The 15885-nt window shown below is 38.8% G+C and overlaps 1 protein-coding gene across 6 annotated transcripts in view; it reads right to left on the reverse strand.

The window, feature by feature from the left end:
• Window positions 1–15885, reverse strand: part of LOC124872566 (A-kinase anchor protein 2) — a 108887-nt gene that overhangs the window by 54163 nt on the left and 38839 nt on the right. For all 6 annotated transcript variants that reach the window (XM_047372722.1, XM_047372720.1, XM_047372721.1 and 3 more), the window contains exon 4: window positions 14783–14904. In XM_047372722.1, coding sequence (XP_047228678.1) covers window positions 14783–14904 — 122 coding nt within the window. The remainder of the gene's footprint in view (window positions 1–14782; window positions 14905–15885) is intronic.

A 15885-nucleotide genomic window follows, 5' to 3' on the forward strand; every position in this document is an offset into this window, starting at 1 on the left:
ATAGTTGTTTTCCAAGCAAAGCACAATTCTTCCTCCTCCTTGCCCTGTATGCTTTGGGGGTGATGAGTTTGTTGCAGGAAGTACATAAACTGAGTGAGGTTAGCCCTTGAAAGCAAAGCCAAGATGTCAAAAATCAGTTTTGAATCTTGCAGAAAGAATATTTTGTGGAGAAAAATTAAAAAAATCATTGTGGATTTTTTAAACAAACATGATCACAACTGCGCCATTTTTTTATTGGCAAGTTGCACGTTGACTACAAGTTTTCTGTAGCCATCAACAAACTTCTTTCATAATTTGGGGGGATATGTGACCACTTATCCTATCAGAAACAATAGAATTCACTAGATCTGGTTGTTTTGCAGCACACTTTGTTGTTAGGTATAGTCAAAAAACTTTCAAAGAGGTTCTAGGATTTCCTTCTTTCACCTCCGGAACATTGCCAAAATTAGAAATATACATACATTAGAAATTGTACATACATTCCAACTAGGATTAATTGGAATGTATGTACCTGTCTTGAAATCTGTATGACTCTTTGAATTGACTTTGTAAAGTAACTTGAGACAACAAGTGTTGTGAACTGGCACTATATAAATAAACTGAACTGTATTGAATTAAGTCAGGGGCTATTAAGAAAACCAACATTATCCTGCTTTATCAATTGCAAAAACGGCCTTGATTTATGTTTCAGTTTATTGTTCTATTTCCACCATAGTTGTCGATTTCAAGTTAAGTTGAAGAATATCGAGGTAATCCTCCTTCTCATTACTCCTTTCACTTTGTACAATGCACCACTACCATTGTCAGTGAATCAGCCCCACAGTATGATGCCACTACCACTATGCTTGACAGTTCTTGGGCTTGAAACCTCACGTTCTCCTTCAAACATTCGTCTGGTCAATTTGGCCAAATACCTCAATCTTTGTTTCGCCTGAGCATTTACCTTTTCTCCAGACGATATTTGGCTTGTCTGTGAGGGTAGCTCCAAATTTCAGTCAAGCTTGGAGTTTTGATGATGGAGCAAGGGTTTCTTTCCTGGCTCAACTATCTGAAACCAAGGTGATGCAAACTATCCTTCACTGTAGACAGTGGCACTGTTGTTCTAGGACATTCCAGTTTATGAGGTTTCTACTTTGTTTCTGGACATCATAGCCAATTTCCTTTTCTCTTAAGGGTGACAGTTTCGGTCAGATAGTTCAAACTGGAATAGATTTGGGTATTCTGATAGGATAAGAAAATCAAGAACCTGGATTTTAGGGACAGAGGATATCAATTTATAGAAGCAGTTTCCACACTTTAGTTACTCTTTGGAGACAGAAATAATGGTAAATCTAAAAAAAAGGTGGTGGGCTGTGGGATCACCTTGCCACATTGTACCTATCAGAAACGACCCCAGCCTTGTTTTTAACTATCCTCTAATTCATACACAGAAATGTACTGATGTGGATTAATAATTTAGGCAGGCCACAAAATACAATCCAGATCACTTGGAGAGGCTTTAGCATTTATATAATCAAATATCAGTTTTCAATATACCAAAATATTTCAATGTATTTGTCATTAATTCAGTGTCATGGCCTTAAATACACATAAAAAAACTTTCTCTCAAGTTCTTTGGTCCCAACCATAAACTTAAGCACCCTTTAATTACAACTCCAAAATTAATATGGTGTAAATTATACAGGGCCAATTGCTAGGCTTTATTAAATCACCTTTGGCACCTTTTAGAATAATAAATAAATTGTGATTGGAAGGACACAAGTTGACTGGGCACAGTGACGTAAAGCTAGTATCTTTCTTATATCTCTCTTATTTGAAGGTAAGACCAAACATTTTCTTAGCTTCGATTGGATTGTTGAAATATATAGTCTATCACATAACCAATTCTGGAGATATCTCCAGTTGCGCAGTTCTTAATCTAAATGTTCGAGGAAGCACTCTCAGTTGTCCTATGGATAGTCCTGTAGAAGCACTGCTACCTAGATCATTCTTGGGCAAAGGTATTGCCTCTAAAATTCATCATTTGCTGCAAGAACAAATAACTGACCCTATTTCTAAAGCTAAATGACATTGGGCTGGAAGACCAGGAAGAAGACATATCTTCTGATAATTGGGAATCATGTGTCTTTAATATTAATGCCATGTATAAAGATATAGGCAGCAGGTTTATTCAATGAAAGATAGTCCACAGATGGCATCGAACACTGCAACAACTACAGAAATGGAATTTAATACCTATGGATACTTGTTGGATGGTCAAGGTGCTTCAATTCTGCATATTCTATGGAGCTGCCCAGCACTTCAGGGCTAGTGGAAAAACATTTCTGAGATTAGTTTTAGTATTCTGGATAGGAGATTTCATTTTTCACCCAAACGTTCTGTGCTCGGTTCAACCACAGGACTTCTTGATTCTCACTTTTCCTCTCATGAAAAGAGATGGATTATTTTGGCTCCTAACACAGCTAAACGGATCCTTTTGTGACACTGGCGGCAAAAACACCCCCCTACGTATTAGGCGTGGTTGTCGACACTGGGTAAATTGGCATCTCATAAGAAAGTGTCTCATGGACTATTAGATAAACTTCAGCAATATCATTGTATTTGGTCTCCCTTTACCAGTTGGCTTTCTGACACATAATGTATGGATGTGTGTAGGTTTGTACTTGAAAGCTTTCTCTCCCAGTCTAGATGCTTTATTCGTCCCGTTGTTTAACGTTCAAAGGAGTTCAGAGAAGAATGATTGTCGAGTTATGACTTTAAAAACAATACATGATGCACACTGAAGTTGGGTCAATTGTGTCAGTAGTCAAAAGGCTTTTTCAAAAAGGTTCCTTCAAAAGATGATTACATTTGATTTATTCTGTTCAAGGACCATGAGTTAACTTCTTTTTAATAAAAAAATCTAAGCCAATAATCATACTTGTCACTGTGACATAAGTGAAAAAAAAATCCAAACAAATAATGTTGTAGCAGATGTTAGCTAAATCATTGCAGATAAAGACTAATGCAGGTAAAAATATGGGCCTGCATAAGAGAACAAGTGCCTCAAATGCCTTTTTGCTTGCTGCATTTTGCATGGGAAAATTTATCTAACCTCTGATTATTTTTTCTATTTGTAAACAGAAAAAAAATCAAGTATATTGTAAATGGAGACTTCATTTTAATAAATTTGAAACCAGGATATTGATCCACAGTATATATAATACTGTATATTAAAATAGTATAAATAGGGTCTGTTCTACTTTGGTGGGACACTATGCAGCATCAGAAATCTATTTTTGTCTTCAAAATACTCCTTCATAGATTTTGGTATCAGGTGGTTTCAGATGGTATCAGCAGTTTGTAAAACTAAAACTGTCACGATGGGGTTTTGGGGTGGACTAAAGCGCAGATAAGAGCTTGGCAGCAGCATTTTGAATCAGTTTTCAGCTTTATTCAAAAATTACAAACGTAGCAAAAACGTAGCAAATATCGCTGCAGGTACAAGCATGAGACAAAACCAAAAAACTTGAGTACACACTGCAGGAACGTAGCAAAAACTGAACTTAATCAGTGGTTGTGATCGAAGGAACCAGCAACACACAATGAAACAAAACCAACTAATATACTGAGGGAGACAAAGGCAGGTAATCAAAGGAACTAAGAACAGGTGTGACAGGGAGGCAGGGAGGCTTAAGGAACAGGTGGAACTAATGCATAGGCTATCACATGGCGAAGGGACTAATAAACAATAAAGAGAAACACAGACCAAGCAAAACTATAGACAAAGATAAATAATTAAATGAAGCATATGAAAACTAGAATAACCATGAACTAAAGGAAACAGAAGAAGAAGAACAACAACAACAACCGAAGACCTGGCAACCTAAGTATAAACAAAGAACCCATAAAGAGACCCGGATTATAAAAGAAAACAAACCTAAAACCACACTGACGAAAACAACTGGAAACAAGCAGAGAACATGAGGACTAGAATAAATACAAACAAAATGTAAACAATAACTAAAGCTGACCTAACAGGAGGGAGAACTAGAACTATAGAAACTAAACATAAAGAACCATGCTGAAAGGGACTACAACTATAAAGAAGACAGAGAAAGTGCAAAAGTGCAAAAGAGAACAAATACCTAACCATAAATAAACACAGATACTAAACGGGAAAATGAACTAGGAAAATCCAAGGAAACCAGAGCACTACAATAATGCATAATAATAATAATAATAACAATAACAACAATACAGAAAACCATACTAAGTCATAACTAAGAAAGCAACAATAACCAAAGGAGCAATGAACGAGGAGAGTGACAACAAACACAAGGAGGAAATAATCAGGAGTAAGAGGAAGTAACCAAAACAACCACGACCACCAAAATACTAAATATAAACATAAAAAGTGACTAAAAACAAACAAAGTCCAAACCCTGACAAAAACTAAAAAAAAAAGTTTGAGATGAATTAAACTTTTCTTTTGTGAAAACACAAAACAGAGCATTTTAATGCTTTTCTTGCACTGGAACCAGACTAGGAACCAGAATATACAGGTCCTTCTCAAAATATTAGCATATTGTGAAAAAATTCATTATTTTCCATAATGTCATGATGAAAATTTAACATTCATATATTTTAGATTCATTGCACACTAACTGAAATATTTCAGGTCTTTTATTGTCTTAATACGGATGATTTTGGCATACAGCTCATGAAAACCCAAAATTCCTATCTCACAAAATTAGCATATCATTAAAAGGGTCTCTAAACGAGCTATGAACCTAATCATCTGAATCAACGAGTTAACTCTAAACACCTGCAAAAGATTCCTGAGGCCTTTAAAACTCCCAGCCTGGTTCATCACTCAAAACCCCAATCATGGGTAAGACTGCCGACCTGACTGCTGTCCAGAAGGCCACTATTGACACCCTCAAGCAAGAGGGTAAGACACAGAAAGACATTTCTGAACGAGTGCTGTATCAAGGCACCTCAGTGGGAAGTCTGTGGGAAGGAAAAAGTGTGGCAGAAAACGCTGCACAACGAGAAGAGGTGACCGGACCCTGAGGAAGATTGTGGAGAAGGGCCGATTCCAGACCTTGGGGGACCTGCGGAAGCAGTGGACTGAGTCTGGAGTAGAAACATCCAGAGCCACCAGGCACAGGCGTGTGCAGGAAATGGGCTACAGGTGCCGCATTCCCCGGGTCAAGCCACTTTTGAACCAGAAACAGCGGCAGAAGCGCCTGACCTGGGCTATAGAGAAGCAGCACTGGACTGTTGCTCAGTGGTCCAAAGTACTTTTTTCGGATGAAAGCAAATTCTGCATGTCATTCAGAAATCAAGGTGCCAGAGTCTGGAGGAAGACTGGGGAGAAGGAAATGCCAAAATGCCAGAAGTCCAGTGTCAAGTACCCACAGTCAGTGATGGTCTGGGGTGCCGTGTAAGCTGCTGGTGTTGGTCCACTGTGTTTTATCAAGGGCAGGGTCAATGCAGCTAGCTATCAGGAGATTTTGGAGCACTTCATGCTTCCATCTGCTGAAAAGCTTTATGGAGATGAAGATTTCATTTTTCAGCACGACCTAGCACCTGCTCACAGTGCCAAAACCACTGGTAAATGGTTTACTGACCATGGTATCACTGTGCTCAATTGGCCTGCCAACTCTCCTGACCTGAACCCCATAGAGAATCTGTGGGATATTGTGAAGAGAACGTTGAGAGACTCAAGACCCAACACTCTGGATGAGCTAAAGGCCGCTATCGAAGCATCCTGGGCCTCCATAAGACCTCAGCAGTGCCACAGGCTGATTGCCTCCATGCCACGCCACATTGAAGCAGTCATTTCTGCCAAAGGATTCCCGACCAAGTATTGAGTGCATAACTGTACATGATTATTTGAAGGTTGATGTTTTTTGTATTAAAAACACTTTTCTTTTTTTGGTCGGATGAAATATGCTAATTTTGTGAAATAGGAATTTTGGGTTTTCATGAGCTGTATGCCACAATCATCCGTATTAAGACAATAAAAGACCTGAAATATTTCAGTTAGTGTGCAATGAATCTAAAATATATGAATGTTAAATTTTCATCATGACATTATGGAAAATAATGAACTTTATCACAATATGCTAATATTTTGAGAAGGACCTGTATAGACTTGTCTCACCAGGACTGCATAATTCTCAACTGATTAGAAATTCGGTAAAAACATTTTGAGGTGTTGGACAATTTTTCACTATTTATGTCAACAAAAAAGGAGGATTGTAAGTCTTCAAAACCTTGTCCCGTCTCTAGAGCTGAATGTTTTGTAACACATCTAGTGATCTTTATAAGTCTGTAAATCAGGGCTAGGAGAACAAAACTGCTCACCTAAATTTGCCTAAATCTTCAAACAGGATAATAAATTAAAAACTAAAAAATGGAAATGTAGAAAACAAGACTTGGTTCATCAAGGAGTTAAAATCATCTAATAAATCCAAAGTAACATTTTCAAAGTAAGATTATGCTTTTGCAATAAAGTATGAATTAATGTAGGCTTTTGCATATTTTTACCAAAGGTTCAAATAACTGTAGAGGGCACTGTAGCTTTTAAAAAAAAAGTGATCACATCTTGCTTAGATTTAAAGGTTTCAGGTTAGGAAAAAAACTAGCAAAAGCAAATATTTACCAAGCGGCAGAGTGGAATAAAGTGGAATGCATGGATTGGGATGGACTGGGAAAAGCACACTTACATACATACATTTTTAATTGTAGCATTAGCTTTGCAGACCTTTTAAGTTTTTAGATCCTCCTTGCAATACGTTCACCTCCTCAGGCTTGACTTTGCTTTAAAGAGATATGTAGCTTGTGAATAAAAAATATAACATTGTGAAATGCTGGCAACAACATCTAAATGAGTAGGCACATTCCATCTGCTTCATCTGCACAGGGCTCAGAGCTGCATCTCTGTGCAAGCATCCAAATTGCATCACACTTTCCCACACCTGTAAAAGCTATAACTACCTTTCTGAAGCAAATAATACTAAAAATTATGTAACAGACTATGAGGCACTTCATTGAGCCTGCTGCAGTAGGTAAAGTTTGCTGTCTCCAAACTTGCTGCACATAGATCTCCTGTGTCCTGAGTTCAGATCTAAACGATTTTCCAGTCTAGTAATTTATTGATAGCTACAACAACATAAGATGCAACAATATTGATCTGCAATGTAGGGGGAGAATTCACCAGGGAATGTTGGGTGGACTTTGATTACACACATAACCAGCAATGTGTGATTATGCAACTACATTAAACACTCATGAAAGCGTGAGAAAAGTGGGCCAGGGTATATTAATTACGTACCACATATCCGCAGTTAATTTTGATACATGCACCGTCAGTATAAATAAGCACACAAAGGCCTCCTCTTGCTGCACTGGTCTTGCTTTAAATAGAGTGGTAAAATATAACTCGACCATCTGAGGCAGATGCATGCATGGAGCGGAAACCACACAGATCCCTCACAATGATGGCGACATCTGCACAAAGCCGTCTGGTGCTACATAAAATGAGAAATAATTCAAAAGCAGCAATCCAAAAGCAGGCATGGGTCAGTGCTACCCTGTGAAAGGACCGTCCTCTGCTAAATATTCCTCTTTGTGTTCACTTATCCCAGTCATGTAATGATAGAGATGTCTACAAAACCACCACTGCTGCAGCCACAGTTGTCTTACTCTGGCCTCTCTGCAAGTTAGAGTCTTCTTCTCCACACAATGAAGTCCTGTTATCTGCCTGTGTTCTCTTTCATCCCTGTCAGTCTCAGTAGTTGCAAGTACAATGCCTTGCCAAAATATCCATCCCTTTGACCGTATGCATGTCCCTAGAACTTTGTACACATTTTAAAGTCTTTCCACAGATGCTCAACGGAATTTAGATCTGGACTTTGACTGGACCTTTTTTACTCATACATCTGCGTTGATCTAAACCTCTCATGGTGGCCCTGGTTGTATATTTTGGGTCGTTGTTCCTCTGGAAGGTGAAGTCTGTTCCAGTCTCAAGTCTTTCACAGATTCTAACCACTAAGAGGATTTCTTTAAAGTGTTCCTTGTATTTACCTTATCTATCTTTCCATCAACTCTGACCACATTCGCTGTCCTTGCTAAAAAAAGCCATTGTTCCAGCATGATACAGCCACCACTATGTTTTAAGTAGGGATAGCATGTCCAGGGTAATGTGCAGGGTTAGTTTTCTGCCACACAGAGAGTTTTGTATGGCAACCAGAATTTTCAGTTTGGTCTTATTTGACCAGACTGCCTTCCTATGTTTTCTGTGTCCACCTATGGCAACCTTTATACAGAACGTCTTCTGGTTTTCTTGTAAAAAATTGCTTTCTTTTTGGCACTTTTCTATAAAGACCACATTTGTGGAGTGCAGAACTAATAGTCGTCCACCCAAGCTGTGGATCTCTGCAGTTCACCCAGAGTTACAATGGGCTTTGTTGCTGCTTCTCTGATTAATGTTTTTCTTGCAGGGCCTGTCAGTTTAGAAGGACAGTCAATTCAATTCAATTCAGTTTATTTATATAGCACTAATTCACAACACATGTCGTCTCAAGGCACTTCACAAAAGTCAGGTACATACATTCCAATTAATTCTAACCATTGAACAGTGCAGTCAGATTCAGTTATTTATTCAAATTGGATAAAAAGTTTTTCTATCTAAGGAAACCCAGCAGATTGCATCCAGTCAGTGACTTGCAGCATTCCCTCCTCCCTGATGAGCATGTAGATACAGTGGACAATCACTGGCGTTGACTTTGCAGCAATCCCTCATACTGAGCATGCATGTAGCGACAGTGGAGAGGAAAAACTCCCTTTTAACAGGAAGAAACCTCCAGCAGAACCAGGCTCAGTGTGAGCAGCCATCTGCCACGACCGACTGGGGATTTGAGAGAACAGAGCAGAGACACAAAGAGAACAAAGAAGCACTGATCCAGGAGTCCTTTTTATGGGAAGGAAAAGTAAATGTTAATGGATGTAACTCCTTTAGTCGTTTCACCCAGAAAGAAAGAAGAGATAAACTCTGAGCCAGTTTTCAAGGTTAGAGTCTGAAAGAGAGCACATACAGTTAGTTACAGTTAAGCTCAGTCAATCACCATGTCTAGGAGAGAGAAAGGGTTGAACACTAAAAGACAGGGCTATGTGGATCATCGGTAGAGAGTGAGCATTAAGTTGTTGGCAGCAGAAGCTTGGATGATTCCCCTCTCCAGAAAGGTGTCACAGGTACACACAGAGCAGAAAAGAGGGAGAACAAAGTTAAAAACTGAAATAACAGCAAATAATGCAAAATTGGAGAGTAGTGTGAGAATGTAGCGAAGAGGGTGAAAGTGGTCATTATGTCCTCCAGCAGCCTAAGCCTATAGCTGCATAACTACACAGTTTCAGTTCAGATTATTTAGTTAAGCGGCGCTCATTTACAACAATGTCGTCTCAAGGAACCACACAAAGGGTCCCACTGATGGTCATTGTTATACTAAAAACCACAAGGATTGGGATACATCTCTCTGTCAGACTGATTATAACAGCTGGAAAAGAGAAGGGATCAAACAGGTAGCAGAAATGGAGGGTGTGTTTGCACCTCAACCATAACTGAGGCTAAACCTGACTCATACAAAGTCATGTCCTGGTTTGCAGTTGTACCAAGCTCATTTTTGGATGGTGAATTGAAAAGTTATTGGTGAAATTTTCAAAGCTCAGGATTTATTCTTTCAGAGCCTAACAACACTTTAAGCTTCTCTAAAGCGTTCTCCCTAACCTATAGGATGTGTTTCTTAGTCTTAAGGATGCTGTTTATTCACTATTTTCTAACAAATCTCTGAAGTTTAAGGACTTTAACTAACTTTGCAACGTATTGTAATAAGAAAGATATTGTTGCTTTATATAATTAATAGTTTAACGGTGACAGGATACAAAGACAACATTCTTGTCCAGATGTTTTGGTGTTTTTTTTTTTTACAGCATGTTTTTCATTAGGTTTTTACATTCCAGTGGATATTTTGAAGGGACGTTCATTCACTTCTGGCTCAGTAGCTCAGTTGTTCTCCGAAGACACACACAGCTGTTCCACTTACGTACTCTCGAGAGTTAGAAAAAAATACAAGGCATCCATAAAAGAGCAGCTACTCTGTTTTTGCCACTTATATTCTGTATAATTGTTAGTGCCCACTGGTCCATGTGGTATTAGAATATAAACAGTAAGGACAGACACGGCGTCTGGGCTGGGACCACATTTCAGAAACTTTTTAATGTAGGAGGATGGAAGTGTATGAGTGCTTTTCATCACAGAAATCCAGGCTTTACACATCATCGCACCTTTATGCACCGCATCTATCTCACTCTCACTCATGTAGATAATTCAGAGGTCTAACAGTTAGCCTCTGTCCCTTTCTGCAGTGGAAAGACTCCAGATCCCACCCTCCCCCACCGTACAGGATATTCTGGGATGGTGTCCCACAGTGAGTAAATATAGATGACACACCCTCAGCTTGAAATCACACACACACACACACACACACACACACACACACACACACACACACACACACACACACACACACACACATACACACACACACACACACACATCTAGGCAGAAAGATCTCTCACCTCCTCACAATGACATCAAAATAATGGTAAAATGTTTAGTCTGTCAGCATCTTTTTCCACCTGAGATTAATTTTCAATTGTAAAGCACAGATCCTCCAGGAGGAAATATCATCCAGGAGCAAATATCCTCCAGGAGGAAAGCGCCTCCAGGAGCAAAGATCCTCCAGGAGCAAATATCCTCCAGGAGGAAAGCGCCTCCAGGAACAAAGATCCTCCAGGAGCAAAGATCCTCCAGGAGCAAATATCCTCCAGGAGGAAAGCGCCTCCAGGAGCAAAGATCCTCCAGGAGCAAATATCCTCCAGGAGGAAAGCGCCTCCAGGAACAAAGATCCTCCAGGAGCAAAGATCATCCGCGAGCAAAGATCCTGCAGGAAGAAAGCACCTCCAGGAGCAAAGATCTGCCAGGAACAAAGATCATCCAGGAACAAAGATCGTCCAGGAGCAAAGATCATCCAGGAGCAAAGATCCTCCAGGAGCAAAGACCCGCCAGAAACAAAGATCATCCCTGTCTTTGTGCTCTTTCTGTTAATTAATTTCTCTTATGTACATCTAGAAATCCTGGTCTGGGGTTTTTCTGCATATTCTCCCTGTGTAATCTTGGATTCTCACAGGGCTTTCCAGCTTACTCCCACACACCAAACACATAACTGTTTTTAAACGTGTCACTCTAAATTTCCAATAGTTATATAGCGGGTGTGCAAATTTTTTTTTTAACCTGTATTTCTTTGTGTTGACCTGTGATCGACTGGCAGAGAAAGGCACCAGTCCCCCTGCGACCCTTCAAGAGGCAACAGATAACAGTCTAAATTTCATGATTTTTTTAGGGTCAGATTTTGCTTTGTCTCATTTAAAACTGACGACATCATTAACTGTGCTGCCTAGCTGTCCTACATTCCAAAGTTGATGGAAACAAATTAACTTAACTTAACTAACTAATTATTCTACTTAACACTACATCAACAGGTTAGACATCAAAACAAAGGAAAATGTTGCCTTGTTTACACTGTGTTACTTTTATATAACCGAGCTTTATAAAATTTGAACTATGCCTCAGAAGCAAGAAAATTCTATCCACTTTTCTGCTGACCACTTTGTAAAAGTCAGATCAAGTTTTCCCAGAGCTGCAAAATGCAAACACTTACAAATCGCAGATTACCCCATTTTTGACACTAGGACAATAAAATCCAGGGAACATTTGAGCCGGATTGCGATGGTGTGTTTTATTTGTACCCACATGTTGGATTTTTGAAGTTCCTTGTCGGAAATACATCAAGAACGGCTGTTGAAGTTTAGGTGGAAAAGTCGGGGGTTGCAGAGCAGTCCCAAGTTCAGAATAATATGGCTGCCATGCATGTAAAACAATTGCAATTAAAGTTGCAGGTATAAACTATTAGCACTTCTGATGGTTTGTATTTCATTAGGTGTGTCGCAGTTCATACTGTACAACCACTATTTGTGAACATGCTCCTTCACTGTTTAAACACATAAAATGTAGAGAAATACTTTGTGATTGACTTCCAGTACGATAAGCAGTTAAAACTACAGGTTTTCAGACTTCACACACATATCCACTAACACCAATGCACAAATACATTAACATATTTCTTATTAATTTCATTACATTTTTGGCTTTTACATGGAACTAGAGTTCACTTCTTTGTTGTTGTGCACCCCAGTCATCATGTAATTTCTACTTCTAACTATTCCAGTGTTACAGAGGTTAATGTAATATGTTGCATTATATGAAACATAATTTAATTTAACACCACTTTAAAGATATAAATCTTTACATATTACCTCTGAGACTGCACTACTCATACAAAACCTTTTTAATTGAACTGTATTTCTTTTAAAATTTTCACCTTTTTAAAAGTTCTCTCATGTTGTCTTATTCAACAACAGTTTTTGCTTTTTCAGAAGATCACCATATGCAAATTAGCATTCACGGTATTTATGCTGTAAATGCAACACTTCACTTGTCCTTTAAAAAGGAAAAGCTGTTTTAAATTGTAGGATTAATGCAGCTTAAGTCTCTCTTTAGACTTCCAGACAAGGCTTCCTTGCTTTTCCTGGATAAATAATGTTTAGTTTCACACATGTGAACTCCTTTATACACCAAAACGTATTGTAAACCTGACATTTGGTCCACAACAGAATCTGCGTGAAAATCTGACTTTAACTGCATGCTGTATCTAGATTTGGTCAAACCTCACTGCTGTCTGGTGATACAGTATAGCAATACAGCCAGGATTTCATTCTGGCACACCATACTGGTTTCCAAACTGACTCCAGTTGTGCAAACATAGTCCTTTTTTGGAGTTCTTTTAGGTTGAAATCACAATTGTTTTATTGCACATGCAAACTTGCTGAGTATGACAATTATTTCTGTTCAAATTGCTGCTTCCAGTCTTTTCAGTTCTGCTACAGTGGAAAAAAGAAAACAGGGAGACACAAGAGCCTGTAGTGCTATTAAAAGCTTAATTGGTTATGCAAGTAATTAAAACCACCAAGAGAAATATGTCTGTTTAAAAGAGTGTCAGGCAGCAGTTCTGTTTAACAGCAGCTGAATGAAGTGGTTCATATGAAACAGATCCACATAACAACTGTACTGTAGCCCACAATACTTGCTCTTTGACCATTCACTGCTGTTCTGTTTACACCAAATCGACAGTTGGCTGTGTTCCTGACAGCGTCTTATGTTGATGTTATTGCAAAGCAAGTGATAATCCACACCATTTAACAGAGTCTCTTTCATGCACTGAAGTGACAGATGAGGAGTTGGAGTTGGAGTATGAGCCAGTGATGGTTGACGGGCCCAGAACATCTGGGTTGGGCTCTGATCGTCTGATCTAAGAAGAAGAATTCAAGTTCCTATTCATTTTAGTTATACTTTTAAAGCCATCATGATTCCATCAGGACTTCATCTACTATTGATAACATTTAGCTTTTAGTTTTTGGTGAGGTTAGTGTTTTCTCCTTTTATTTCAAAACTGTTAGGAATAATCACAGGTTTGGGTTCACTCGATAACACGGGAAAATACATTTTTCCTTCATTCAGTAAATTTGACTAAGATTTAGTAAAACTTTCAGGGTGTTTGTTCCCTTAGATACAAATGTTATTTTAAAAAACTCTGCTTCTCTTCTTTAGTTTTAGGAGCTCACTCGCATAAAGAAAAGAGTAAAAAGTACATCTACGGTAACTCTGGAGGAGCTGCAGAGATCCACAGTTTGTATTATAACCATAGCTCTAATTTCAGAGAACACTTGATGACTCCCCTGCCTGCAGACTCTGTTCTTTTAAATCCGTCTGACTCTGTTTCAGAGAAGACAGAGAACAGCACAATCTACATCTGCGACCTAGTGTCATGCTGGCTGGCACTTTATTCATAGCATGATCTCATGCCCCAAACTCGGGAATAAGTGACTGTCTTGCAGCAATGCTAAGTGGGAATCAGGAAACTCCTCCTAAAGACACAAATAAGGGATGTCCATGCAGGATCACATCACTCTTGCCCTTTTTCTTGATTCATCAATCAACTCTGTGTCTGTTGTGCTTCCTTTGAAACGTTATTCCCTGCCTTTTACTTGCTCTCTTTAAATTTTTAAATCAAATGCACACATTTTCTATTTTTGGTCACATGTGTACAAGAAGTATCACACATGATGCATGCTGCAGCTGATGTTTGGTCTTTGATAGATGAAGACGTAAAGCCTATTTTATTTAGCAGATACATTTCTGACATATAAATAAAATTAAAAAATAACTGGATTGATTGACAGCAAACTACAAGGATACAAAGGGAATTTTATCAAATTAAATGATCTGCATGGTGGCGCGAGGGCTGCACAGTGGTGTAGGGCTGCATGGTGACGCAGTTGGTAGCACTGATGACTTGCAGAAAGAAGGCCTTGGGTTCAGCTCCTGGCCGGTGTTCTGCGTAGAGTTTGTATGTTCTCTGCATGCAACAGCTTTTTTAACAGATGTGGCAGCTTTAATTTACTGGTACAAACATCTGTTCAGGGTCAGATTATATTGCAGTCTGCATTCACATTGGTGATCTGTAACAGTGTATTCTATGATGAAGTGTAATATCTGAACAAGCTATCCTGCCAAAATATCCATTAAGAAGAAACCCAAACCGTAACAACATGGTACCTTTGTATCATGTCTTCAAGTTTTTTCCCTTGTTCTTCATCGTATTCCAGCTGTTTCCGACGTGCCGCCTCTTCTTCTGCTCCCATTCCCTGGAGAAGCCATCGCTCACGCATTGCTTTGGACTGAGGAGATCACAAAAGCATGGTAAAAGAGAGATGATTTAGCTTCATACGACCAGTAATCTTAACTCTGCAAAGGGAATCTGTTGAGCTTCATTCACAGCTTTCAAAAGCCTAAAAACAGTTCTTTTAAAAGGAAGCCTACAGTGTATTTTAGGTAAATGGTTTCTCCTTCTTCACATGCCTGTGGGAATGTTGCTTCAGACAGAAGTAATGAAGCCAAGAGGTGCCAAAGAACATCTACAATTCCTTAGAATTTGTTAAACTTTTTACCTTCAGTTTAGTTCAGCTACAGAGCTCAAGAACAACATTAAACAAAAAACCAAAATCCAGATCATTAAAACATTCAGATTGAGTTGCAGTGGTTATGGTTTAAAACATATGAAAATTACCTCAAAACTTGTGGGAATGTGGAACTGTTATAATTTTTAAAATGAATTGTGATCCTGTTCATCATGTTCAGCTGCCTCAACGTGTGTGGGAAGAGAGAAAAATTACACAACAATGTAAAGTAGCAGTAAGATAGATCAAACAGTGACAAGGAGAAAATGATCCTGGTTCCTGTAAAAGGTTCTTAGATTTTACTCATTAGGCTCCTCATTTTCTATTGTTTTATAGCACTTATAGTAGAGTTTACTTAAACCTTTCTGTTTACAGCTTTAACTGTGTCCTGTTCCCTTACAACTCAGCAGCATTTAGGTTAATACAATTTATAATGTTAATTAGGCTTTACAGTTAACCTAAGACCTCGTTGTTTGGTTCATGGAGCATTAAATATACAAAGACAACTGGGTCATCAGTCGTCTCACCTAGAGGTTGGCGGGAATTCTTTAATGTTTTATAGATGCCCTCTAAAGCTATGTTTATGTGACCACAGTCTCCATCTGCCTCTACAGCTTCATTTGTTGCCACAACAGAGTCGAGCACGAACACTCTGCTTCACCTTTGGCTGTTTACTCTCAGGCTGTTGCTTGGCTGTAGGTC

This window comes from Girardinichthys multiradiatus, chromosome 8 (genome assembly GCF_021462225.1).
Source record: "Girardinichthys multiradiatus isolate DD_20200921_A chromosome 8, DD_fGirMul_XY1, whole genome shotgun sequence".
Lineage (NCBI taxonomy): Eukaryota > Metazoa > Chordata > Actinopteri > Cyprinodontiformes > Goodeidae > Girardinichthys > Girardinichthys multiradiatus.